We start from the raw sequence: 27,444 nt of genomic DNA, 5'->3' as shown, positions 1-27,444 counted from the left end.
CTCATGGCCGACGGTCACGATGACCACCGGCCACAAGCGATCGTGGGCACAAGAGGCAGAACAGGGACATGTGTGTGTGTGTAAATACACAAATCACTGTTCTGTTCTGTGAGGAGAGACAGATCGTGAGTTCCTAATAGCTAGGAATCACGATCTGTCATTTCCTCTAGGGCAGTCCCCTCCCCCCACAGTTAGAAACACAAACAGGGAACACAATTAACTCCTTGATCGCCCCCTAGTGTTAACCCCTTCCCTGCCAGAGACATTTTTACAGTAATCAGTGCATTTTTATAGCATTGAGCGCTGTATTAATGCCAATGGTCCCAAAAATGTGTCAAAAGTGTCCGATGTGTCCGCCATAATGTTGCAGTCAGGATAAAAATCGCAGATCACCGCCATTACTAGTAAAAAAATAATAATAATAAAAATGCTATAAATCTATCCCTTATTTTATAGACGCTATAACTTTTGCACAAACCAATCAATATATGTTTATTGCAATTTTTTTTTTTTTTTTTTGTACCAAAAATATGTAGAACACATATCGGCCTAAACTGAAGAAAAAATTTGCTTTAAAAAAAAAGGGGGCATATTTTTTTATAGCAAAAAGTACAAAATATTGTGTTTTTTTCAAAATTGTCATTCTTTTTTTGTTTATAGCGTAAAAAATAAAAACCGCAGAGGCGATCAAATACCACCAAAAGAAAGCTCTATTTGTGGGAAAAAAAGGACGTCAATTTTGTTTGGGTACAACATTGCACGACCGAACAATTGTCAGTTAAAGCGACGCAGTGCTGTATCGCAAAAAATGGCCTGGTCATTCAGCAACCAAATCTTCCAGGGCTGAAGTGGTTAAGTTCAATTTACTCTCCAAATGACAATACTTAAAGTGGGGTACCCCCTAAAAAAAAAATGAATAAATCGGACACTTACCTGTCCCAGGGTCCAGCGATGCAGGGGAACGAAGTCCCCCCTCGTTCCCTGCTTCGCTCGCGGCGCCGTCATGCGTACTGTGGACACCCAGCTGTGACTTCACAGCCGGGCACCCACTGCGAATGCGCAAGCGGCGCAGGGCGCCGTTATACGCCTTACAGTCACCTGGGACACGTGACAGGTCCCAGGTGACTGTGCGGCGCGAGGGGAAGTGATGTCACCAGCCCAGGCAAGGAAGAAGGCAGACTACGAGGGACCCCCTAGCAACAGGTATTTAGAGGTGAGTAAAAAATTATTCTTTTGCCAATTATTTTTTTTAAAGAATTTTAAACAACTTTTTATTTTTTGGTGGCAACACCACTTTAAAGGTAACCTGTACACTGAAAAATATGGAAGCTGGCACTCCTTTCCTCCTGAGATTGCCAGTTGCCTGGCTGTCTGTGTCTTCAAAAGTTTCAGAGTCTTTAAGCCACAACAAGCACACAGTTTAAAAAACCATGGTGAAGTCAAAGAATCTGACCTGCATATTTGTTTCTGACCAGTGACTCCAAAAATATTGAAGCCACTAAATCATCATGACAGCTATTTCATTCCTCTGCTATCAGCATGAATAAATTCTGATGAGTTTTCCTGACACCAAGAGGAAAATGGTGACGGGGAGGGATCTTCAGCTGATTGACATTCTCAGCCCATGTTCCTGTGTGCTGTGTGAGGAAGGTGTGTCCCTTCCCTCCAATCAGCTCTCAGAGCTCTCACTGATGTAACTTCAGCTCTCCACCCCCTGCTTTTCAGAGCTGAGAGATCCTGTGTAAATTCTGCACTTTGAATGGATGTAGAGGAAAGATGGATGCAAATGAACAGATATAATTTATGTGGGAGGATTTGTTTCATCTCTGTGTATCACCTGAGGCCGTCACTTCATTGGGTATATGTGAGGGTTTACAACCACTTTAAGGTTCTTTACACATTTTATGAAAGATATGAAAAAAAGTGTCCCTCTGTAAGATAACAATGATATATGGCTGACAACGTACCAACCAGGATGTTCACATGTCGATTATTTTTCTTCAAAAAGTAATCCAGAAACTGTCCCACGCAGGACATGGCGAGGTCTTTAAAAGCGTATGTTGGACCATGCCACATCTCCATCACATTCAACCCATTTTCCAGCCTGGTAATTGGAACTATATCTGGGTGTCTGAAGCGGAGTAAAGCTTTGTCAATCAGACCTATACGGGGAAAAGATATACTGTATGACTGCACTCCACATGTCTAAGACAAAAAACAAAAACTATTTTGAAACTTACCAGTCCTTAGATGTAGTGGCTGCATTTGTTTTCTTATGTTAATTTTTTTTTTTCCCCTTTACTTTTATCTGGTGATCTGCCAGAAATCCACCTGCTGTCTTAGGCCTCATACACACAGATGCAAAAAATGTTCCACCTAAAGAGCTAAATAGTGCTGTACACACTATATTGTCAAAAGTATTTGGACGCCTGTCTTTACATGCACGTGAATTTTAATGGCATCCCAGTCTTAGTCTGTAGGGTTCAATATTGAGTTGGCCCACCCTTTGCAGCTATACCAGCTTTAGCTCTTCTGGGAAGGCTGTTCACAAGGTTTAGGAGTATGTCTATGGGAATGTTTGACCACTCTTCCACAAGCGCATTTGTGAGGTCGAGCACTGATGTGGATGAGAAGGCCTGGTTCGCAGTGTCATATCTAATTCATCCCAAAGGTGTTCTATTGGGTTGAGGTCAGGACTCTGTGCAGGCCAGTCAAGTTCCTCCGCCCCAAACTCGATCATCCATGTCTTTATGGACCTTGCTTTGTGCACTGGTCCAAATTATTTGGTGGAGGGGGGATTATGGTGTGGGGATGTTTTTCAGGGGTTGGGCTTGGCCCCTTAGTTCCAGTGATGGGAACTCTTAAAACATCAGCATACCAAGACATTTTGGACCATTTCATGCTTCTAACTTTGTGGGAACAGTTTGGGGATGACCCCTTCCTGTTTCAACATGACTGTGCACCAGTGTACAAAGCAAGGTCCATAAAGACATGGATGAGCGAGTTTGGGGTGGAGGAACCCCAAACCTCAACCTGATAGAACACCTTTGGGATGACTTAGAGAAGAGACTGCGAGCCAGGGCTTCTTATTCAACATCAGTGCCTGACCTCACAAATGTGCTTCTGGAAGAATGGTCAAACATTCCCATAGACACACTCCTAAACCTTAAGGACAACCTTCCCAGAAGAGTTGAAGCTGTTATAGCTGCAAAGAGTGGACCAACTCAATATTGAACCCTACAGGCTAAAACTCGGATGCCATTAAAGTTCATGTGCGTGTGATGAGGATTGGGATAAAATTATGGAGGATGTGAAAAGAGTTCCTCCTAAGACCACCTCATGCAGTTGTATATTATACATAAGACGTATCTGACTCCTCGGAGGGTAGCGCGTTACAAACCCACGTACAATCCAGGGTGCCGCCTATGCGAGTTTCCTTCTATCACCTCATATGGTCCTGTCCAACTATTCAAGCGTACCGGATACAGGTGATACGCTTCCTACATGACCAGGTGGGCTCTCCTGCTACTCTAGACCCAAAGATGTGCCTGCTCAGTCTACTGCCCGACTTAGACGCTGACAAACCCCTCTGTACCTTTTTACATGAGACGCTATTCTTGGCGAGAAAAGTCGTGGCCCGTAATTGGATGCAGGCCCTGCCCACTACAATCCAGTGCTGGAAAAAAAAAAATTAATGATACTCTTCCAAAGTTGATCTATATACATAGAGGGTGCCAGCTTAAGTATGAAAAGGTCTGGGGCAGATGGTTGGCAGATGGTGAAATGTGTCCTTGATACGCTTATCCCCCACCCCTCCCCCCCTCCTCCCCCCTTTCCTCCCCCCTTTTTTTTTCTCTCCTTTTCCTAATTATGTACTGGTTCTGCCACTGGTGGGTATTTTGCCTTATGTCACACAGATATTTCAATGTGTTTATGTATATACTACTGCTTTGGCCATGTTGGCTTACATTGATTTACGCACCATGCATATACTTTCCAATAAAGTTGTTTTTTTTTTCAATAAAAAAAAAAAAGTTCATGTACGTGTAAAGGTAGGTGTTCCAATACTTTTGACAATATTGTGTATATTGACTTGCCCTTACTAAGAAACTGGAGCTACTTCTCCTTTAGCCACCAATCAACCTTTGTGAGCAGTTTAGCAGTATCAGTTTATACATTTCTCTGAATTCTCTTTAATGTATAACTTACCATGTAGATCATTCCTGGGAATGAGCTCAGAAGGAATAAAGAGAGAGCACACTTCCTTCACTAATTCCTTGTAGGAGAGAGAGCTCCATGATCTCAAAGTCTGCTCATCCAGCTTTGGGATCTGCTCCGGCATATACAGACCATCATCTGCTGCAAACCCGGAAAACAGGACCTCTTCAAACCCCACACCAGACCCGGCTCCTCTTGTGCTGGTGTACTTCATTCTTTCAGCTGTAAAGGAAAAAAACAGTCCTATGTGCACACGACACGCATCGGGGTTTACAGCGCATTTACTCTAGGCACAAAATAATAACACATTAATACGACTTAACCCCTTAACATATTACGTGATTATTACTGCAAAAAAGCTAAAACCAAGATCCACTATTGTAACAACAATATATCAGCTGTAGGCCAGTGGTAATTTTTTTTTGGGGGGGGGGGGGGTGGCAAACAATAACACTCCCGCGCCCTCGGCCCGAGGTCGCTCAGGTCTGGAGCACTTACCCCCTTCTATGGTGGCCATCGCTTCTCCCGGGCTTCACCGGCGGCGGCTTTCCGCAATGCCTGTGTAATCTTTAAGTCTATGGACCTCAAGTTGCATCAAAGTCAGACAAAAGTAGTGCAGGGACTACGTTGAAGTCGCTGTGACTTGAAGTATGAACAGTAAAGCCCCGTACACACGAGAGGACTTATGTCCGACAGACTTCCGAAGGAGTTCTGCCGGAGTTCTGCCGGAGTTCCGACAGAGTTCTGACGGACTTTTCGCTGAGCGGACTTGGCCACACACAATCACACCAAACTCTGACGGATTCGAACGTGATGAAGTACGACTGGACTCGAATAAGGAAGTTCATAGCCAGTAGCCAATAGCTGCCCTAGCGTCGGTTTTAGTCCGTCGGAATAGCATACACACGAGCAAATTGTTCGGAGGGACCGGGTCCGGCGGAGTTCCGTCGGAAAAATTTGAAGCATGTTCCATTTTCTAAAGTCCGTCAGACTTTTGCGAATCAAAAGTCCGTTGCAGCCCACACACGATCGAATAGTCTGACGGAATCATTCCGTCAGACTTTGGATGTTGAAAAGTCCACTCGTGTGTACGCGGCATAAGAGTAAGTAAGATATGAACAGTACTCATTGGAAATCATGGGGTACGACTTGTCATGCATCTTTGCAGTCCCAAATCGCAGGACAAGTCGCACAAGTGTGAATGGGGCCTAAATTATATTTTCAAATTTCCAGAGGAAAATAACGTAGGTTGCTACTACTGGCTTTCATTTGAGAATGTGGTTTTCCTGGCTGTTACACTCACACTCTGGGGTTGATTTACTAAAGTGTAATGGGAATTTATAGATAGGGAACTCCTATCCTCATATTGATTGGTTGCAGTGGTTCCAAATTAATAATAACTACTGCAATAGGGAACAGACACAAAAGATACACTCCGCATCTTTCCAAATAACTGTTCTGTTTTATTATGACGCAATTGAAGGTTTTTATACACATGATTACGCAGGAATCACATTAATATTACAATTGTACTTTTATGGTAACAAGGGGCGTAACATAGGCAGACTAATTCTAATCAGGACTCGAAAGAATGCAAACATGTACTAAAAACATTATTAGTGCCATGTGCACAGTGAGGGCAGTGTGCAATACATACAAAATAGAATACAATTATATACAGAACTTACAAATTTCCTTTACAAAAGGCAAATAGGCTGTGCACTCTGCAGGCGCAGTTGCTCCAAAGCTTAGTAAATTCACAGAAGCTCTGCTGACATCTATCATCCAATCATGCGCAAGCAAAATTACATTTTTTTTTTCATTTCCTTGCACATGATTGGGTACTCTTTGCAGAGTGAAGCTTTACCTCATTTACTAAGCTCTGGAGCAATCGCACTTGAAGAGGTCAACTGCACTTCGCAAAGTGCACAGTCTATTTGCCTTTAGTAAAACAATCCCCCTGGCTTCAGTGCTTTCTGAATTTCTGACCCGGGGGATAGATGTGAGGAGCGGAAGATTTCATTTTTGTGTTTAGGATTTTCTGTGCAGTAAAAGCTGCAATAGTTAGCAACCGTGTTCTGTAAAAAAATGTTTGAATTCAATTTCGTTGCCCGTTAACAAATGATTGTAATGGGGGTTATTTACTAAAACTTGAGAGTGCAAAATCTGGTGCAGCTCTGCATAGAAACCAATCAGCTTGCATGTTTTATTGTCAAAGCTTAATTGAGCAAGCGGAAGTTAGAAGCTGATTGGCTACCGTGCACAGCTGCACCAGATTCTGAGTGCTCCAGTTTTAGTAAATCTCCCCCAATGTGTTCTGAGCTAGGCTGTAGTACTGTAGTAATGGAAGGCACCTCTTCACATGCAGGATGAAGATTTTGGAAATAAAACAAACATTTCTAGTCTTCCCTGATAGTGATTTCTCACCCTGGTGACGTATGATGATTATCGCACCGGGGATCCTCCGCTCGTCTCACAGGTTACAGAAGTTTTATGTACAGAAATAAAGTCCGCTGTTTCTGATATGCATTTCCATGAAGCTCTTCCCTCCAACGCTGAAGTGCCCTCTGCTCCCAGAACCATGTGACCGGATTCTTAAAGGGGCAGCTGTGCTGACAACGCACACAGTCAGATGTCTAGTATGAGTACACAGGAGTGTCCTTTTCTGTGCAGAGTAGTTTGATCTCCAGAGCTTGAGCACAGTATACTAAAAGTCATACATAGGATTTGATTTTCGAATAGAGTGAAGATTGTTCTTTCTACAAAGTTTGTATTGCTTAAAGTATAACTAAGGGCAAAACTTTTTTTCTTGACCTCCTCACGCCCTCACTATAGCCGAAACATGGGGGGTCGGGCGGATGTCCTCCCATGCAAGGGCTGCCTGCACATGTCAGTGACACTCGGCTGATCACAGATCAGAGTAAGGGGCCGATCACAACCCCTTACCACATGATCAGCTGTCAGCCAATGACAGCTGATCAGGTGATGTAAACAGAAGATCGTAATCTGCTTTTTTTCCTCACGCCGATAGCACGAGGAGAAAAAAAGGCCGATGACCGACTTCTGTCAAAGGGACATCGGTCCCGCACACGGACACCCACTGCTGCTAAGCAGTGCCACCTACCAGTGCATATCAATGTCGCCAATCAGTGCTGCCAATAAGTGCCTCATCATTAGTGCCACCTATCAGTGTTACCTATCAGTGCCTCTCAGTGCCACCTATCAGTGCCCTTCAGTGACACCTATAATAGCCGCCTATCAGTGCAACCTATCAGTGCCCTTCAGTGCCACCTATCAGTCCCCACCAGTGCCGCCTCATTAGTGCTACCTATCAGTGTCACCTACCAGTGCCTATTAGTGCCCAGTAGTGCCACCTATCATAGATGCCTATCAGTGCCCTTCAGTGCTACCCATCAGTCACCACCAGTACCGCCTCATCAGTGCCCATCAGTGCAGCCTCATCAGCGCACATCAATGAAGGAGGAAAATTACCTGTTTGCAAAATTGTATAACAGACTATAAAACTGTTTTTGTTTTTTCTTCTACATTTTTTGAGGTATTTTTTCATTTATTTAGCAAAAAATAAAAAACCCAGGAGGGATTAAATACCACCAAAAGAAACCTCTATTTGTGTGAACAAAAGATAAAAATTCCATATGGGTACAGTGTTGCATGATTGGGCGCAATTGTCATTCAAATTGTGACAGCTCTGAAAGCTGAAAATTGGCCTCGGCAGGAAGGGGGTTTAAGTGCCCAGTAATAAGCAAATGGTTAAGGGGCAGTTCACACCATATGCAGTCCAGTGCAATTTTTTTCTGCATTAAAAACACATGGAAAGTAGGTTATATGGTTCCCAATGGCATAGTTCACACCAGTGCTTGCAGTTCCGGGACTTTCCAGTTTCAGACAAAAAAAAAAAGTAAAACATGCTACATTTTTCCTGTAAAATGCATCAAAAATGCACTGAAACGCACATAAACACACCAAAAATGCACTGGAACACACATGTCCTTGTTTAAGGTTAATAAAAAAGAGGGGGGAGAATGCACTGGACTGTATCAAAAACACACCAAAAAACGCATCAAAAACACTCATGCAGAAAAGCATCTGGAACGCATCCGGACTGTGTTTCTATGATGTGAACTGGTCCTTAGAATTATAGAGTGGAGCATTAAACATGCACAAATATATAGTTAGTTACATAGTTGAGTTGAAAAAAGACACAAGTCCATCTAGTGCAACCATAAAAAAAATATATATATATATATATATATATATATATATATATCATACAATCCCATATACCCAATCGTATACCCACAGTTGTGAGATTAGAGGCGTTTTTTCTGCCAATTTCTGGCAGCATATTTGACGCATACCCGTGTACGATGAGGCCTTACGCTCCTGAACGCTATGCATGAATACACATTTACATACCTGTATGTGCATTGGCACATTAAATAACATGCAGTTGCATTCACAAGCATACAAAAAAACTTCAGAAGCACCTAGCAGCAGCATTTTTAACCACTTTCAGACCGGACCAATTTGCTGGTCAAAGACCAGACCACTTTTTGCGATTCGGCACTGCGTCGCTTTAACTGACAATTGCGCGGTCGTGCGACGTGGCTCCCAAACAAAATTGACGTCCTTTTTTTCCCACAAATAGAGCTTTCTTTTGGTGGTATTTGATCACCCCTGCGGTTTTTATTTTTTGCGCTATAAACAAAAATAGAGCGACAATTTTGAAAAAAACGCATTATTTTTTACTTTTTGTTATAATAAATATCCCCCAAAAATATATAAAAAAAACATTTTTTTCCCTCAATTTAGGCCGATACGTATTCTTCTACATATTTTTGGTAAAAAAAATCACAATAAGCGATTATTGATTGGTTTGCGCAAAAGTTATAGCGTTTACAAAATAGGGATAGTTTTATAGCATTTTTATTAATAATTTTATTTTATTTATTTTTTTTACTAGTAATGGCGGCGATCTGCGATTTTTATTGTGACTGCGACATTGTCGGGGACCCATCGGACATTTTTGACACATTTTTGGGACCATTGTCATTTATACAGTAATCACTGCTATATAAATGCAGTGATTCCTGTGTAAATGACACTGGCAGTGAAAGGGTTAACCTGTGGGTGGCAATGTAGGGGTTAAGTGTTCCTAGGGGTGTGTTACTAACTGTGGGGGGGTTGGGCTTTCATTTAGTGTACACTGATCTCTGCTCCAATCACATGGAGCAGAGATCAGCGTCACTAGTTGCTAGGCAGAATGGGAAAATGTTGTTTATACAGCATTTCCTCCATTCGGCCGCTCCGTGAGACGATCGCGGGGATGCCCGCGGCGATCGAGTCCGCGGGTCCCGCGACCGGACTCACGGGGGTCCCGACCAGCGCGGGAGCGCGCCGCCGGCGGCGCGCTCCCGATGGCACGGCGGCAACAAATATTGGACGTACATGTACGCCAATATGCCTGCCCGTGCCATTCTGTCGACGTACATCGTCGTGCGCTGGTCGGGAAGTGGTTAATGGCCATGTGTGTGAGCCCTTAGGCTCGATTCACACCTATGCAGTTTGCTTTTGATTGTTTCTGCAGTGCTTTCTGCTGTACGTTTTGCATTGTTGCACACGTGATTTTGACGCGATTTGCATTTTGCTTTTTATATGCTTTCTTTCCCATTTTGTTGTTGGGCAGATTCGAAAAAACACGAATCGCGGAAAAATCTATGTAAAATCGGCACAAAATCACTTTAAAAACACACTATATGCTTTTTTTCCACTTCTCTATAAAAGTCTATTGAACCAAAAAAAGCAAAAGAAAGCACAATTTTGCTTAAAGAAAAGTCCCTGACCCTTTCCAAAATCGCAGTGGCTGCCTCAGGCTTGGTTCACACCTATGCAGTTTGCTTTTGATAATTTCTGCAGTGTTTTTTGCGGTGCATTTTGCATTTCTGCCCACACATTTTTTGATGCATTTTGCATTTTTTAGGCTTTTTTGTGCAATTTGTTGTTAGACAGAATAATAAAAAAAAATTGTGGCAAAAACACTCTACGTTCTTTTCTGCAGCTCCACTTGAACCAAAAAAGCAAAAAAAGCAATGTTTTGGATTTAAAGAAAAAGTCCATGACCCTTTCCAAAAACACAGCGGCTGAAAAAAGCATAGATGTTATTTGTCTTGTTGGAAACCATGCTAAATAAACTGCAGTGTGTTTCTGCAAAAAGCGCAAAAAAAAACACTCATAGGTGTGAACCATTCCTGAGCCTGGGTTCACACTATAGAAATGCAGGAACCAGTGCGATTCCAGCGTCGGTTCCTGCATCGCATCTCCCCCTCTGCGAACCACTGCGGGTGTCAATACAATGTTAATTAAACCCCCAGATCTGTTCACAGATTGCAGTGTGAACTGTGGATTGGGACAGCAATCGGATTCCATGGGTGTGACCTGATTCCAGTGTGGGGAAAAAGGCTTCACCTTGATGCGCGGCGCTGAACAAGATGGCAGCCTAGAGTGAGAGCTCCGTGCAGACCGGGACTTAATCAGTGCCCTGGGGGCTACAAAACCTCTTTATCGCCCTAACATCGACACCCCCCAGGTCCCCTCACCACGGTGCATGCCTGCAAAAAAGAAGAACTCCCGCAAATCGTGCCAACATACGCTAACCCACTATCTTCTCCGGACGAGGGACAGCGGCGGGATGTTTCAAGATGGCGCGGATCAGGGCAGTTTCGCCGCCGCTCCGGCCTCCGCGCCGCAGATCTCTTCGGATCTCTTCCCACCACTGACGAGGGCTGGTGAGTCTAACACTCTTTCTAAGGCTGATCTGGATGCTAGCCTAGAAGCCATATATGACAAGATGGCTGCTAAGTTCCAAACTGAGCTACATAAAACGTCTCACACGTTATCGCAGGAAATAGCAGCTTTAGGCTCCAGAACAGAGAGACTTGAAAGTAAACATGATGAGCTAGCAATAGCTCACAATGATTTAAGCAGAGAACACGAAAATCTTGCTTCTGCTTTCACCATGATACAAATGCAAGTCGAGGACCTCGACAACAGGAATAGGCGTAATAATTTGTGTCTCCGAGGAATCCCAGAAACTGAAGTGGACCTAATCCCCACAGTGATTCGCCTGTTTAAATCACTCCTCCCCGACCATGATTCTGCTGCGTTTAAGTGCGACCGCATTCACAGGGCCCTCCGGCCGAAACCACCAGCAGACAAACCCCCAAGAGATATCATCCTGTGCCTTAGGGATTTCTTGGTGAAGGAGGAGATCCTACGAGCTGCCAGAAACAAACAACGTATTTTTCTTGATGACACCCAAATCCAGATCTTCCCAGATGTCTCACCCGCCACCCTCGAGAGACTACGGTCCCTCAAAGAAATCACCTCTACACTCCAATCTGCTCGCATTCGTTATAGATGGGGCTTCCCGTTTCGGTTGATAGTCCCTCATAATGGCAGCACTTACTCAGTATCTACGCTTCAAGAGGGTCAAGATTTGCTAGTGAAATTGGGCCTCCTAGATGCTGCGGAAGCCCGGAGACCCCCGCTGACCCCAAGACTGGCTCCTATCTGGCAAACACCACCGTCACGGAGGGATAGGAGGCGTATTCGTTACGGGATCGGTGAACCCAACGAAGGAAGTCCTCGCTGAAGTTCTCTACTCCACTATGCTTTTCTTTTGACATTTCTCCCTCTGTGTTGCTGGAAGCAGGTATGCCCCCCATCTTCCTCTGTTCCCGTTATGACTGCTCCATGCTGGTGTCCTTTGGTGCTGCGACATGCTTCCCCCCCCAGCGGAATACCTGAACGGCCTGTTGTGCCTCCCTTTTTTTTTCCTTTTTTTTGCCGTATCGAGCTGGGACTGAGACCTTGGTGTCTCGGAGTTACCTTTTTTTTTCCGGTTGTTTGTTCTTCTCAGGTGCTCGGGGACCTGACGGTTCTCTTTTTGTTGCTGTTGTCGGCTCCCCTGACTACCTGACCCCCCTGATATACATATTCTGACTGGACTCTACGTACTCTGGACTATGGTTTGGTTCAGGGGTTTTGGTTTCTCGAAAAAGTTTCCTTTTTAACTTTTATATGTTTTTCCCCCACTTTTTTTTTTCTTTTTTCTTTTTTCTCTCTTCCTCCTTTTTTTTGGGGGCCCAGCACTTTTTAATCAATCTCTTTATTCTCAACGCTACAGACATTGCCACGTTTCATTATGCTTATGGACTATGTTACGCATATATGTATTTCTTAATGGGATAATGGCTGCACCCCTATCTGCTTTCCCTTATTACGGTCCCCCCCAAATTATAATTCCCAATTATTGTTTTGTGATTGGGGCTTCTTGGCTGATCACTCCCTTTGTTCCTGCTTATGGCGATCACATGTGTGTCCCATAATGTTAAGGGATTTAATTCCCCCACGAAAAGACGTAAGGCGTTTGATTTTTACAAGGGAATGAATGCCAAAATACTTCTCATTCAGGAAACCCACTTCTCACATAATTCCCATCCTAAATTTTTTCATAGGAACTTTCCTCAAGCGTTCTACTCTCAATACCACTCTAAATCTAGGGGTGCCGCCATTTTCCTACATTCCTCTTTTCCTATGGAGGTGAAACGGGTTTATAAAGATGTGGATAGTAGATATGTTATTATCAAGGGATTAATACATAACAGGGAATTGACAATCGCAAGAGTGTAAGCCCCCAATGATGCCCCAGCAACTTTCTTTAAATCTTTTTTTGCTAAATTAGCTTCCTTTCACTCCCCTCACTTAATTATAGGTGGGGACTTTAATTTGGTAGCTAATGCTAACTTGGATCGTTCCTCCCACACCCCCCTCACTAGGGCCTTCCCCAAATCACTTACCCATGGTCTATTGGAGTGTCAACTCTCGGACACCTGGCGTGCACATAACGTAGGGGTTCGAGAGTTCACTTTCTATTCCCACCCCCATAACAGTTCTGCCAGGTTGGATTACATCTTTGCCTCTCCCATTGTCCTAGCAAATTCGACGCAGAGCTGTATTTACCCCTGCGTCTGGTCAGACCATGACGCCACAGCTTTCACCACCACTTTCATTAAGTTGTCCCCCACATTACACTCTTGGAGACTTAATGAGTCTCTCCTGACAGATGCAGACGCAGTGTTCAAGATAGAAGAGGCGATAGAGGAATACTTTTCGATCAATGCCCTACCAGAGTTATCACCCTCTACAATCTGGGTCGCGCATAAGGCTGTTTTAAGAGGTAAACTGATAGCGATATCGGCTGCCCGTAATAAATTATTAAACGGTAGGATTCTAACCTTGACGAGAGAGATTGATCACTTGTACAAGAACACGTCCTCATTACACTTAGACTCTACCAGACAGGAGATTGATCGTAAACGCTTAGAACTTGACTCCCTTTTAACAAATAAAACAGAAAAACTCCTCAGATTTGCAAAAGCACGACACATCCTATCAGATGGTGCGGCCTCCTCAAGGTTCGCACGCAAACTACAACACTCCCAGAGACCAACGCATGTCTATAAATTGACCTCTAGGGAGGGCCACCTCACTTCTCACCCTAAAGAAGTTTTAGCCATTTTTGAAAAATTCTATGCTTCCTTGTTAGCTCATGACCCGAATGTCAAAGTCCCAGAGCTTATCTCTTGGCTGGATGAGGTGCCATTGCCAACCCTATTTGAATCCCAAATAGCACACCTAAACTCCACCATCTCTACGGCGGAAGTCTTAAAAGTTATTAAATCCCTTAAACGGGGTTCTGCCCCAGGCCCTGACGGTTTTGCTGCCATCTATTACAAGAAATTTGCTTCAGTCTTAGCCCCCAGACTCACCTACCTCTTTAACTGGGTGATGCAGGGCGGCAGCTTCCCAGAGGAAATGTTATTGGCAAACATGTCCCTGATCCCCAAACCAAACAAGAATCACGTGCTCCCCCAAAATTATAGACCTATTTCAGTTATGAATAATGATTTAAAAATCTTCAGTAGAATCCTTGCAGATAGACTTGCCACCCATATCCCCTGCCTTATCTCCCCATTCCAATCTGGTTTCATTCCCCACAGACTAATTACTGATAGCATTCGATTGGCAACTAATATAATTCAAGATGCTAATGAACACTCGCGTAGTCTTCTGTTACTTAGCCTCGACATTCAAAAGGCTTTTGATAGTGTCTCCTGGGCCTATCTTACTAATGTCTTACAAAGACTAGGATTCCGTGATGAATTCTTGCACTCTTCCCACACCCTTTACAAGAACCCTAAAACTAGGATAAAGATCCCCGGTTGCTGTTCAGACTTCTTTAGTGTAGGTAGGGGCACTAGGCAGGGTTGCCCTTTATCCCCGCTACTGTTCGCCTTGGCCCTCGAACCCCTGGCTATAACTATCTTGAATAATCCCAACATCTCTGGATATACAAAAGGAGCCTTAACAAGCAAATTCTGCATGTATGCGGACGATGTCCTGATGTTTATGTCCAAACCATTAATCTCCCTCCCCAATTTATTTGAAGTCTTATCGAAATTTGCTAATGTTTCGGGTCTATCCATCAATTTATCCAAATCCGAAGCTCTTCCCATAGGCATTCCCTCGTTGGAACTCTCACATCTTAAACTGACTTTTCCCTTTCATTGGTCTTCTACCCACCTCTTCTATTTAGGGATAGCTCTGTCCAACAATTATAAACAACTCTTCTCATCTAATTACCCTCCGTTGTTTGTTAAAATTAAGTCTACCCTGAAATCTTGGTCTAATTTACACATTTCTTTTATGGGTCACATAACGGCCCTTAAGATGGTCATACTCCCCCGCCTACTATATGTTTTCCAGTCTCTCCCAATAAGAATTTCCAAATCGTATATTAATAATATCCAATCATATCTCAATAAGTTTATCTGGCAAGATAAACCTCCCAGATTCGCTAGGGACGTCTTGTACCGTTCTGCTACGCACGGGGGTCTGGGAGTCCCTCAAATTTGGCTTTACTACCTGGCAAGTAGATTTTCCCAACAGGCTCAATGGTCCATTAGGAACTCTAGGGTGCCGTGGGTTCAGTTTGAACAGGAATCTATACTTCCTTGAGTTCTGCCAAACATTATGTGGTCCCCATATTTACCGAATTGCTCTCATATCCATGCAAATCTTATTGTTTTAGATGGCCTACGTCTCTGGCATATGTATGGTAATAAGTATGGCCTGGTACCCCAGACACCTATAGGGGCCTCATACCTAGGTGACCCTAGATTCACATCGGCCCACAATCCCCAAATTGCATTCCGTACTTGGATTGAACTTGGCTTGGTCGCCTTAAAAGACTTCCTTATTGATTCCCATTTTGCCACATTTCAGGAGTTGCAGTCCAGTTTCCAAATCCCAAATACTGAATTTTTCCATTACTTGCAAATTCGCCATTTTTTTTCTCAACACTACCCTGGCCCTTACACCTTACCTCCAGGGTTTTTTGAAGATATCTGCCACACAGCCCCTAGACAGAGAGGCCTAATCTCCGGTCTCTATAAGACTTTGGCGTCAGCGGTGGTGGTAGTAGGACTACAATACAGACTTAAATGGGAAAATGAGCTGGAACTGGATTGTGACACTATAGATTGGGATAGAGCCTGGAGGAACATGTGCCAGTGCTCAAAAGCTCTCTCACTTAGAGAAACCGCAGTTAAGTTGCTCACTAGATGGTACTATACACCCCTTCGGTTGCATAGTATGTTTCCCCAGGTTTCCCCCACTTGTTTTGGGGGATGCCCCTGCCCAGGCTCCTTTAAACACGTATTTTGGGAATGCGACCGGATTCAGCCAGTGTGAGGTTTACTTTTTGACTTAATCAATAGAGTAGCAGGTTATACTATCAATATCGACATTTCTCATGCTCTATTATTTGTAGCCCCACCTGATACTCCTAAACATTTAAGATGCCTGATTCATTCAATTTGTCTGGCCATGCTCTGGTCTATCGCACTTAACTGGAAATCTCTCTCCTTACCATTTGCTCAGATCCTTTCACGCATAGACCTAATGATGCACATTGAAAAAATTCATCGCACACTACATGATTCTATCCCATTATTTGATGCGAAATGGAAACCGTGGTCTGTATTCAGGCTCCTGCATTGAATGTGCTGGTCTCTCTCCTTCCCCTGGTTTAATAACCTTTTATTTTCTTTTATCTCATTTTAATTTTGAGTTCTCTCTTTCTCTTCTCTATATTATATCAAAAAATCCTTCTTTAGAACCATGTGGTATCTTGTATCTAAGATGTTAATACTCACTCTATCCATATGGATCTTACAGTTCATGAATGATTCACATGCATTGACTAGTTCTTTCATCTTTGATTATATGTGATGCTTACTATGTAACTTGCTTCTCTTGTTCTATATGGTTGTATATGCTCTACCACGAATTATTTTTGTTTCTGATTATTATTTCTTAATAAAATATTTGAAAACAAAAAAAAGGCTTCACCTTTTTTGTGCGAATACAATGCGAGTTCAGCCATTGTATGGCTAAACTCGTATATTGCACAGACATGACATGTGGTCAGCACACCAATGCGAGCGCGAATCACATGCTATGTCTGTGTTTACATAAGTGTGAACCCAGTCTAAATGTACCAAAAATACTTTACTTGTTTATCTGTCAGAAATCTTGTATCCAGTAAGGAGACAGGAGGTCTCACCAAGGCCTCAAAGTTGCCCAGCCAGAAGCCAAGACACAGAGGGTCTCACCAAGGGGTCAGAAGGCCCCAGCCAGAAGCCAAGAGACAGAGGATCTCACCAAGGTGTCAGAGGGCCCCAGACAGAAGCCAAGAGACAGAAGGTTTTACCGAGGGGTCAGGGGTGAACCAGCCAGAAAACAGGAGGTCTCACTGAGAAGACAGAGGGCCCCAGCCAGAAGTCAAGAGACAGGAGGTCTCACAAGGGGTCAGAGGGCCCCAAACAGAAGCCAAGAGACAGAGGGTCTCACTGTGGAGTCAGAAGTGCCCCAGCTAGGAGACAGGGGGTCTCACAGAGGGGTCAGAGGGCCCCAGCCAGAAGCCAAGAGACAGGAGGTCTCACGAGGAGTCAGAGGGCCCCAGCCAGAAGTCAAGAGACAGGAGGTCTCACTGAGGGATCAGAGGTCCCCAGCCAGAAGCCAAGAGACAGTGGGTCTCACCAAGGGGTCAGAGGTAACCCAGCCACGAGATAGGAGGTCTCATCCAGGAGTCAGGTGGGCTGCTATTGGGAGTGTCAGAAAAGCCCCTATCCAGAAGCCAGAATTGGGCTATGCAGCAGGATTCTGCAACTAAAGGCTAAGAGAAACAAGTGAAAAACACAGTCAGAGGGTCCAACAACAAGGGAGCCAGGTGGCTCAGCATTTTCATTTAAATGTTCATATTGATGTGGAAGAACCCCTGCGTGGGCAACTGATCTGCATATGAACTTTCTGTTTTATTTAATAAAAGTGGGCCGCCTCATCCTTAAATACAGTTTGTCTGTGGCAACTCATTAAAAAAGCACCTACCACATGAGTTTAATCTTTCCATTACTGCACATTTGTATGAGTATAAATGATCCAAAAATAGGAAAAGCAGAGAGGAAAAATGGCAGATTTACACTTTAGGAATCTGTTGCAATGTAACACATGTGTGCATCATGGCACATGGTAATATGTGTTGCATTAAGGCCATCCATTCTTTTGTTAAAAAAAAAAAGGCCATCCATTAGTTATGCAGACACACCACAGCATGTTAACCTAAAGTCACCAAACATTAATCGTTTAGTACACAATAACAAAGTGCATCATTGGGGGGGGGGGGGGGGCATTAGAGGCATCAAAAAACACTTTGAATTATAGTTAAAGTATAAAAGATTTTTTTTAGTACAAACATACTAAAATTGAGAGAATTTCATATCTACAGCAAATTTTTTTTAACATATATGTCCTTCTCTGGTTCGACATAAAAAACAACAGTGCCCCGTGAGTCGGTTAGACCTCCCATTTGCTGTTGCATCAGAGGAAAGGGTGGGTTGATGTGATAAATATTAGGAGCAATGTTTCGACTTCAAAAATGTAACATTCTCCATTTACAGTAAGCCATGGTCGCCATATGTGAGAAGTCTAGTCTGCCCTCTCTGAGTTCATAGCTAGGATCTGTTCATATGAGTGATGCGTTTTGGTTAGGTCTATCACTTCTCATAGAGTGGAAGGTTCAGGATTTTTCCATCTGCTGGTAATGCTAAGTTTGGCGGCTAGAAAAATATGGGTAATGGTATATTGTGATTTGCGAGGAAGCAATTCCACTTCCAACGATAGAAGCGCTAGGCTGGGAGATGGAGGGACAATTTTGTGAGCCACTTCAGAAATAAGTTTAAAAATAGATAGCCAATATGATATCAATTTATGGCAGCTCCATAAGCTATGAAGAAGGTCTCTTTTTTGGCCATGGTTTCTCCAGTATTAAGTATTTATGCATTTACCAAATCGAGAGATTCTGTGGAGGGTCATGTACCACCAATGTGTCAGTTTAATAAAGAGTTCCCAGAGGGTAGAGCAACTAGTGACTTTATAAGTAGAGTTATAGGTTGTGGTCCATTGTTTGTCAGTATGTGTATGACCCGGGTCGTTTTCCAATCTATGAAAAGGAGCAGATTTAGTAAAGCTGCATTTTTGTTGGAGGATGGTATAAAAGAGCTATATCCCTTTTCGTTGGGGAGAGAAATGCCCAAACTGGGGAGGGTATTTTACAAGGCCATGAGGAGAGTGCCGACAGGCAATGTTTTATGAGGAGGCACTGGAAAAGGTCTGAATTGGGTAGGAGAAACTCTTTTTTGAAGGGTTGTAAAGGGCTTGAGGGTATCGTTCTCAAACAGGTCATTGATGTGTTGTATGCCTTTCGATTGCCAGGATGTAAAGAAAATAGATTCCATGATGTGATGTAAGGCTGAAATGGGGATTTTAAGGATGGTGGAGTTTGGGTAGGAGTGAGAGACGTGGAATAGAGATTTCCATGCTTTTACCAATGCTTGCATAGTTGGGGGTATGTCAAGGCGTGTGAAAAACAGCGCTGTCTAATAATCCTTATGATATACTGTGATAGTGAAAAAAATAAAAAAGTAAAATGAATGAAAAGAAAAAATCCTGCTGCAACTTAACCCTCGAAAGTCCCACGTTCGCCCCTGACGTCCTCTTGGCTGGAGTGGATGGATTGAAAGCAGCGCAGCCATTGGCTCGCGCTGCTGTCAATCACATCCAATGACGTGGCACGCCGGGGGCGGGGCCGTGTGATACAGCGAGCGGCTATAGCCACCAGCTGTATCACGGGAGTGCTCCTGCAAGTGCTTCTCACCATGCGAGGGAGCTCGCATGAACGTGAGAAGTACTTGCGGGAGGAAGCCGAGACAGCCGCCGAGGGACCCCAGAAGAGCAGGTTCGGGGCCACTCTGTGCAAAACGAGCTGCACAGTGGAGGTAAGTATGACATGTTTGTTATTAAAAAAAAAATAATAATAATAATAACATTACAAGCCCTTTAAAGAGGAAGTAAACCCTGATGAGTTTACTTCCTCTTTCATTCCCTGCAAAGGCAAAGCATAATGGACTACTATGCATCGCATAGTAGCCCATTATGTGTCACTTACCTGACACAGGAGCCAGCGAAGTCGCCGCTGTCCCCTGTAGTCCGCCGCATCCATCTTGTTGATGGGGTCTCGCAGCTCCGCCGCTGTCATTCGGCGAAGCCGCGATGACGTCACTCCCGTGCATGCGCACGGGAGCCGACACACGCGGCAGCTCCGTCGCTGAGAATGCCGCACTCAGTGCGCCTGCTCGCCGCTGTCTACGGCGCATGCGCCGTAGACAGCGGTGCCTGTTTTCGGGCAAATATCTCCTAAACCATATAGGTTTAGGAGATATTGCTTGGACCTACAGGTAAGCCTTAATCTAGGCTTACCTGTAGGTCAAAGTGGTTTGTAAGGGTTTACAACCACTTTAAGAAATATATAGAAGGCTCTATACTTACATTATTGCTGTACATACATAAGTGTAAGTGCATAATAGACGCATATGTTTGATTAAAATTGTTTTTATGGAATTACGCTATGGGATCCCTTTTGTTTTTGTCTGGCTAATAAATACCTATCAATATGGCTGTGAGGAGAAGTTAGAACGGGAGTGTTTATGCCGGTTCAAGTGGAACATCGGAAACACATTGTACATAACCCTGTACAGAAACCCAGGCTTGGGGATAAACCACGTGCATGTTGGATCTCCTTAAAAAGAGATCTAGCTAGCTGGTAAGCGGCAGTGATTCCATTGGTGGAGGTCTTTCCCTTGGTGTACCCTGTAACTTCTTTGAGGGTGTTGTGTGCGGTGTCACTATTGAGGACTGAAGATTCACCTCTCCATTTTTATTGTGGACTATTTTTTATTTCTTTACTTATTTATTTAGTTAGTTTAATTTATTTATCATCAAATTTTTTATTATTTCAATGTTAGCGTGCTAATTCACAACTATATCTATAGTGATTAAGATTATCATTTTAATTTTTTATTGCACGTTGAGATCAATATTTTGCAGTTGAACGTGTAGCATATATATATCCGTATAGAGTCTTCTATATATTTCTTAAGATTCAGCGCAGCTTTTGTTTATTGATATAGTTGAGGGGATGTATGAGGGAGGTCGAGCTCCCAAAGACACACTAATGAACCAAGTGGATAGAGAGTATTCTGAAATATAAGTGACTTTATTTGTCCCCAGAGTGTAGAGTGGGGAGGCCAAAACCATTCATTAAGTTGTGTAAGTAAAGAGGCTAAAAAATAATAAAAGAAGTCTACGCATTCAGTTCCACCAACTGAGCAGTGTTTAGCTTTGCATGAGCACATCAATATTTCTTTCCTTGCCAGATGAATCTGGATAGAATAGACTGCAGTGATTTAAAGTAGTTAGCTGGGATTGGAATAGGCTTTTTTCTTTTTTTTTTTTCTTTTTTATTCAATAGATGTTTATTCATTTTTGCATTTAACATGACTAGTGTAGTCTGAATGTTCCCCTTATACTATTCCTTATCTATTAGAAACGAGACCACACCATAGGTTGGAGTAAACTGGCCACAACAGCCTTTATTAAACATAACTCAAAATTACTCCAATAACTTGTAAATATGAAAATATATAAATATATAAATATATATAAATATATAAATATAAATATAAATAACTTTATTAACATTAAACCACATTTTAATTAACATTAACTGCCCATTCTGGTGATCTCTGACGGTGACCACACTTAAACCAATACCCAATCACTGCGGTACACCTGACCAACTTCCCAAAGGCCTCCACCTGTGACCGGTCGGAGACAACTTCCGCCAGTGAACATAACCGTATTCCCTCCAACGTTCAGGAATACCCAGAGGGGCCGATCGTTAGATGAGCCCCCCACACCCTCAGATCCCTTCTGAGTACCTGTCTACCGTCAGAAACCACCAGAAAACACACCGCCAACAAGAAAAACTTTCAGCTGCTGTGACAACCGATGAACCTGAAAAAGAAGAAAAAGACCAGCAACAAAACACCACAAAACAAACACCTAACAATAGGGCGGGAGGGTGGGAAAAACTGCCTCCTCTGTGTCACACTGGGCTCCGAATGATTCCTTAAAGCCACACCTCTCCCTTTTATGTGACCCCTCCCCTACACTGAACTTGTTTCCTGCAAACCTTTTCCTGAACTCCACCCATAAAGCTTAACCCTCTGTGTCCCTCATCCACACTGTCATGTCCAGCACTCCTTATATCATTGCATTCTTAATCCGTGCTTCTCTTGACTAGTGTAGTCTGAATGTTCCCCTTATACTATTCCTTATCTATTAGAAACGAGACCACACCATAGGTTGGAGTAAACTGGCCACAACAGCCTTTATTAAACATAACTCAAAATTACTCCAATAACTTGTAAATATGAAAATATATAAATATATAAATATATATAAATATATAAATATAAATATAAATAACTTTATTAACATTAAACCACATTTTAATTAACATTAACTGCCCATTCTGGTGATCTCTGACGGTGACCACACTTAAACCAATACCCAATCACTGCGGTACACCTGACCAACTTCCCAAAGGCCTCCACCTGTGACCGGTCGGAGACAACTTCCGCCAGTGAACATAACCGTATTCCCTCCAACGTTCAGGAATACCCAGAGGGGCCGATCGTTAGATGAGCCCCCCACACCCTCAGATCCCTTCTGAGTACCTGTCTACCGTCAGAAACCACCAGAAAACACACCGCCACAGCCCGAAAGGGTGACCCCCTCAACCTTGAGGGCCGCCCCACACCCGAAGAGCTTTCTGTATGCCCTCCTGTAAGCCAAAGGACCAGAGGTCAATCCCCACATCCGATAGATGAACGCCATCCCGCCTAAGATAAAGCCCTACATTCACCTCCAATTCCCTGTGTCTTACCACAATGCCCCCGTTCTGCACTACAAACCGCCCAACAACCTTATTAACCCTAATCCTAGTTTTCTCGAGGCTGGCTAAAGACCTGGCCCCCCGCCACACCGTTCTGGCCACAATGTCCGACCACACCAAAATGGTGCCCGGGAACAGGACTCGCATGCGCAACACATCAGCCTTGATATCCGCCAAAATGTCCTTCACTTTCCGAACTCCCAGGTCATTGCCCCCCGCATGAACAACCAGCACATCCGGGGGCCTATCCCTCAAAGCGAAGCGCTCCACCTCCCTCATGACACGCTCCCACCTCATGCCCGGGAAACCCAACCACATCACCCTAGCAACCTCCCTGGGGATACCCAATTGCCTGCCTGCTGGTAGAGAATCACCTCTCCTGGCCCCCCAGCAGACGTACGAATGCCCCAGGATCCAAACGAGGCGTTGAGAACCTCCATCTGGAATGAAAACAAGAGAAATAACACAACAACCAAAGGAATGTTACAAGCACAGTCCTCCCCCCCATAAATCCCACAGCAAACAACCCCCAGCCGCACCCTCCTTACCCCAGTAGCAACTGCGGCCGGACATAGGACCGGAACCTCCGGGACTCCCATCTACCAATCCGGCGCACCACCGCCTCCTCCAGCCCACATCGAGCCGCTTCCGTGGCCGCCCCAATCCGAAAAGAGTGGGACGCGTAGTCCCGCTCATCCAAACCCACCGCCCTCAGGCATTGCCGAAAGACCGACACAAATTGAAAACGGGATAGAAAAGAGCCCTCCTCGTGCACCAAAAAGGGGCCCGCCCCCACAGGCCGTACCGCCCGGAAAGCCCGTACCGCCGCCACCGGGCACACTACCGAGCCCGGCAGGGCGAGCAGCGTAATCGCCACTCCCCTGCCCCGTTGATCAGTCTTAGACCTACGCAACCGTATACTCACCCGATCCGCAACCACCTGCACATCCTGATCCAACAGACCCCCAGCCACCCGTTTTGAGCGACACACCAACTCCCCGATCCTAAAAGCCCCATAAACGCCAACGAAAACGCTGCCGTAAACAGAACGGTCTCGTAAGCAGACGAGCAAACGTCCACCAGCCGAGAACAAATTGCCACCAAATTGTCAAATGACACCGGCCGGCGCGCATCCCTACCCTTCCAATCCCTCCTGTACCCTTTCAACGTTTGCCTCACCCAAAAATCCTTCGTCCCGTCCGGCTCCCCCCACAGTTTGAACAAAAATGCCAACCCCGCCAGCTTCCGCTCAATAGACGCGGGAGACAGGCCCGTCTCAATGTTCCGGGCAACCCAGTACAATACCACCCAGCGCCGGTCGGAGCCCCGACCAGCCACTCCAACCTCCCGCAGGAACGCCCACCATTCCGCCCACACTCTAGAATAAGCGGACCATGTAGCCTCACTCAACGACCTTTTTAACCAACCTGCGGCGATTCCAAGGGAAGTTCCCACATCCACCCGGGGCATGGCGCCCCCGACTCCTCCGCTCCCGGCGCCAGCTGCCGGAACTTGTCCCACTGAAAACGAGAGAGCGAGTCAGCCAAAGAATTCTCCACCCCAGGTATGTGCACAGCATAAACGTAAACATTGAGCCGCAAACAGCGAAAGACCAGGTGTCGCAGCAGCCGGATGACCGGGGGGGAGGAAGCAGTCATCCGATTGAGGACCTGGACCACCCCCATGTTATCGCAATTGATGCGCAACTTCAAATTACGAAACTCCGCCCCCCACAGCTCCAATGCCACCACTATCGGGAACAATTCTAGCAAAACCAAATTGCCCAACAACCCCGCAACCTCCCATGAGCGTGGCCAAGGTTCCGCACTCCACCGACCCCGGAAAAATGCCCCATAACCCGTTGAGCCAGCCGCGTCAGTAACCAACTCCACATCGAAGTTGCTCACTGGCCCCGACATCCACATAGCCCGCCCATTATACGACTCCAAAAATTCATGCCAAGCCCGCAGGTCCTCCCGGTGTTCCCTTCGCAAACGCACAAAGTGGGTAGGGGCGGTTACCCCGGCAGTGGCCCCCGACAGCCGTCGGCAGAACACACGGCCCATAGGGATGATCCGGCAAGCGAAATTCAGCTTGCCCAACAGGGACTGCAGGGCCCGAAGCTGAACCTTCGGCCGGCCCTGCATGCCTGCCAACTCCGCCTGCAGATCCCGTAATTTATTCTCTGGCAAGCGACACTCCATTGCCATAGAATCAATCACGATTCCCAAAAAACTCAATTCCGTCACCGGGCCTTCCGTCTTATCCCCCGCCAACGGCACCCCGAACCTGCCCGCAATGTGCTGCAACGTGGACAGAAGAATCGCACACACATTGGAGGCAGGCGGGCCCACGCACAGAAAGTCATCCAAATAGTGGATGACCGACTCCAGGCCCGAAACATCTCTCACCACCCATTCCAAAAATGAACTAAAAGCTTCAAAATAGGCGCATGAAATGGAACAACCCATGGGCAGGCACAAGTCCACATAAAACTTGCCCCGCCAATGGCATCCCAACAGCCGGAAGCTGTCCGGGTGGACCGGCAGAAGGCGAAACGCCGATTCCACATCCGCCTTGGCCATGAGAGCCCCACGACCATACCGCCTGACCCACCGTACCGCCGCGTCAAAAGACGTGTAGGAAACCGTACACGCCTCCGGGTCAATGAAATCATTGACCGACCCCCCTTTCGGAAAAGACAGGTGATGAATCAAGCGAAACTTCCCCGGCTCCTTCTTAGGAACTACACCCAACGGGGAGACCACCAGGTCCCCCCACGGCTGCACTTCGAAAGGACCACCCATCCGGCCTAGCGCCACCTCTTTACCCAATTTGTCATCCACAACCCCCGGGTGATCTAAAGCCGATCGCAAATTCCTGGCCAACGGCGGCACCCCTCCCAAAGAACAGGGAATCCTAAAACCGTCCCGAAAACCCAGAATTAACCCACGCGCCGCCGCACCATCCGGATACCTATTTAGGAAAGGAAGCATCCTTCCCAGGTTCACCGGCGTCATCCCTCTTGTGACCGGCGGCACTGGCACGCTGACCTTTTTTGAAACAGCGAGACAGGGGGTGGGTGCCGCCGCACCCGGAGCACTCATGCTTGAAGCGGCACGCGCCTCCGAATTTACAAGCCCCTTCATTAAAGGGCCAGCACACCCCCCACTTCTTTCCGGCCGGCAGTCCCGAGGAAGACGCACTCCCGGCCCCCCCCTGAAGAAACGGAGTGGGCGCCCGCGGAGCAGACATAAGCCTCATCCAGAGGCTTATGTCCTTGTGATCCCACCGCAGGTCAGCCCGCACTGCCTTACGCTGACGAAACTGCTCATCATAGCGCAGCCAAGCCAGCCCTCCATACACTCGGTGAGCCTCCCCAATCGCGTCCAGGTAACAAAATAACGCCGAGCAATGCTCGGGGTTCTTTTCCCCTATCACGCTAGCCAATATAGCGAACGCCTGAAGCCAATTTGCAAATGTGCGCGGGATCAGCCGATACCTACGTTTCTCCTCGTCGTCCTTCTTGGAACTGTCCGGCTTAACCCTGTCCAAATTAAATTTCTCGAGGGGGAGCAAGGAGAAAATCTCCACATACTCACCCTTGCCGATCTTGTCCCGCACCTCCTGCTTCAAATGCGCCCCCAATGGGCCTTCGAAACAAACATAGACTTCGCACCGGGCAGCATCCGCGATCCTAACCAGGTCAGACCGCGCCCCCGGGTCCGCGGGCACCGGGGGGACCCCCGAGCCCACACCCCCCGCATCCGTGCTCCCCGACACCGCAGCAGGCGGTGCATCCCGCGCAGGAATGACCTCCGCCCCCCCGGCCCCCCCCACAGTACCCATCCAGGGGGCCACCTGAGGCGACCCGGAGCCCCCAGCAAACTTACCAACCAGGGCCTGCAGCCCCCCCAACAGCTCCTGCAACTGACCTGACGGCCCCCCCGGGGCCACAGGCCCCGCCCCCTGCGCTGAACCTGCCGCAACCCCCCCCCAATACGTCCCGGGATCCCGTGGGCACCGCACCCCCCTGCGCCACCCCCATCAGATCCCGCAAGGCATCCGCCAGCAATGTAGACTCCCGCAACTTACCCGGGCCCCCAGGGGCCTCGGCGACCGGTACCGGTCCGGGTGTAGAAAAGGACCCCTCCTCCTCCTGGGACAGCTCGCTCTCCGAACCGACCTCTCCAACGCGCACCGGGGACGCGGCAATCCCCCTGTGCTCCGCGCGGTCCATCCGGTCCCTGCGATCCGGGACTGCAGGCAATGTCCTCCTCCCCCCGCCGCCCCTGGCATGCCGGCGTCTAAAACCAGCCCTGCCAGGCACCTTGGCAGCCTTCTGCGACCCACCCTCCCCCCCCTCCGGCATGCGACCCCCCCGGAGCGCCCCCCTCCCCCCCACCGCGCGGATGCTGGCCCCAGACCCAGCCTGCCGCAGGTCCCCCGCCACGTGCACCCCCCCCCCTTGGCCTGCCGACCCAGAGCCATCCACACTCCCCCCCACCTCCACCGGGCCCCGTGCGGTCCCGGCGCCATGTCCATGCGGCCGTGAAGCCCCGCCCCCCTCCGTTCGGCGGCGCAACGACCGCCCGGACCGGGGGGAGCCGATAACCTGCCGTTTTGCCGGGGGGACCGATCGGTCCACCCCCGGGCTCCGGGAGTCACGAGGCGGCCGAGGAGTAGGCCCAGGAGAAAAACGCGCCGGAGGCCGAGACCTCCGCGCG

At 46.5% G+C, this 27,444-nt stretch overlaps 1 protein-coding gene and 1 long non-coding RNA gene across 3 annotated transcripts in view; both read right to left on the bottom strand.

Moving 5' to 3' along the window:
• Positions 1 to 6,810, bottom strand: part of THNSL2 (threonine synthase like 2) — a 39,224-nt gene extending 32,414 nt beyond the window's left edge. Inside the window, exons 1-3 of one of the 2 annotated variants that reach the window (XM_077477992.1) lie at positions 6,646 to 6,810; positions 4,210 to 4,440; positions 1,968 to 2,162 (exon numbers count right to left, since the gene is read on the bottom strand). In XM_077477992.1, coding sequence (XP_077334118.1) covers positions 1,968 to 2,162; positions 4,210 to 4,432 — 418 coding nt within the window. In that variant the 5' untranslated portion in view covers positions 4,433 to 4,440; positions 6,646 to 6,810. The remainder of the gene's footprint in view (positions 1 to 1,967; positions 2,163 to 4,209; positions 4,441 to 6,645) is intronic. The other variant, XM_077477991.1, reaches the window with a different exon arrangement.
• A 14,970-nt stretch (positions 6,811 to 21,780) lies between these two features.
• Positions 21,781 to 27,049, bottom strand: LOC143975531 (uncharacterized). Its single transcript, XR_013272384.1, has 3 exons — positions 26,813 to 27,049; positions 24,145 to 24,237; positions 21,781 to 23,157 (listed from the first exon to the last, which is right to left on the bottom strand). It is a non-coding gene; the product is annotated as an uncharacterized LOC143975531 (long non-coding RNA).
• Between the last annotated feature and the right edge of the window lie 395 nt (positions 27,050 to 27,444).

This window comes from Lithobates pipiens, unplaced genomic scaffold (assembly GCF_037356315.1).
Source record: "Lithobates pipiens isolate NorthernLeopardFrog02 unplaced genomic scaffold, aLitPip1_a1.2 Scaffold_13, whole genome shotgun sequence".
Taxonomy (NCBI): domain Eukaryota; kingdom Metazoa; phylum Chordata; class Amphibia; order Anura; family Ranidae; genus Lithobates; species Lithobates pipiens.
The sequence above is the reverse complement of the archived record's forward strand: the minus strand, read 5'-3'. Positions and strand labels throughout refer to the sequence as shown.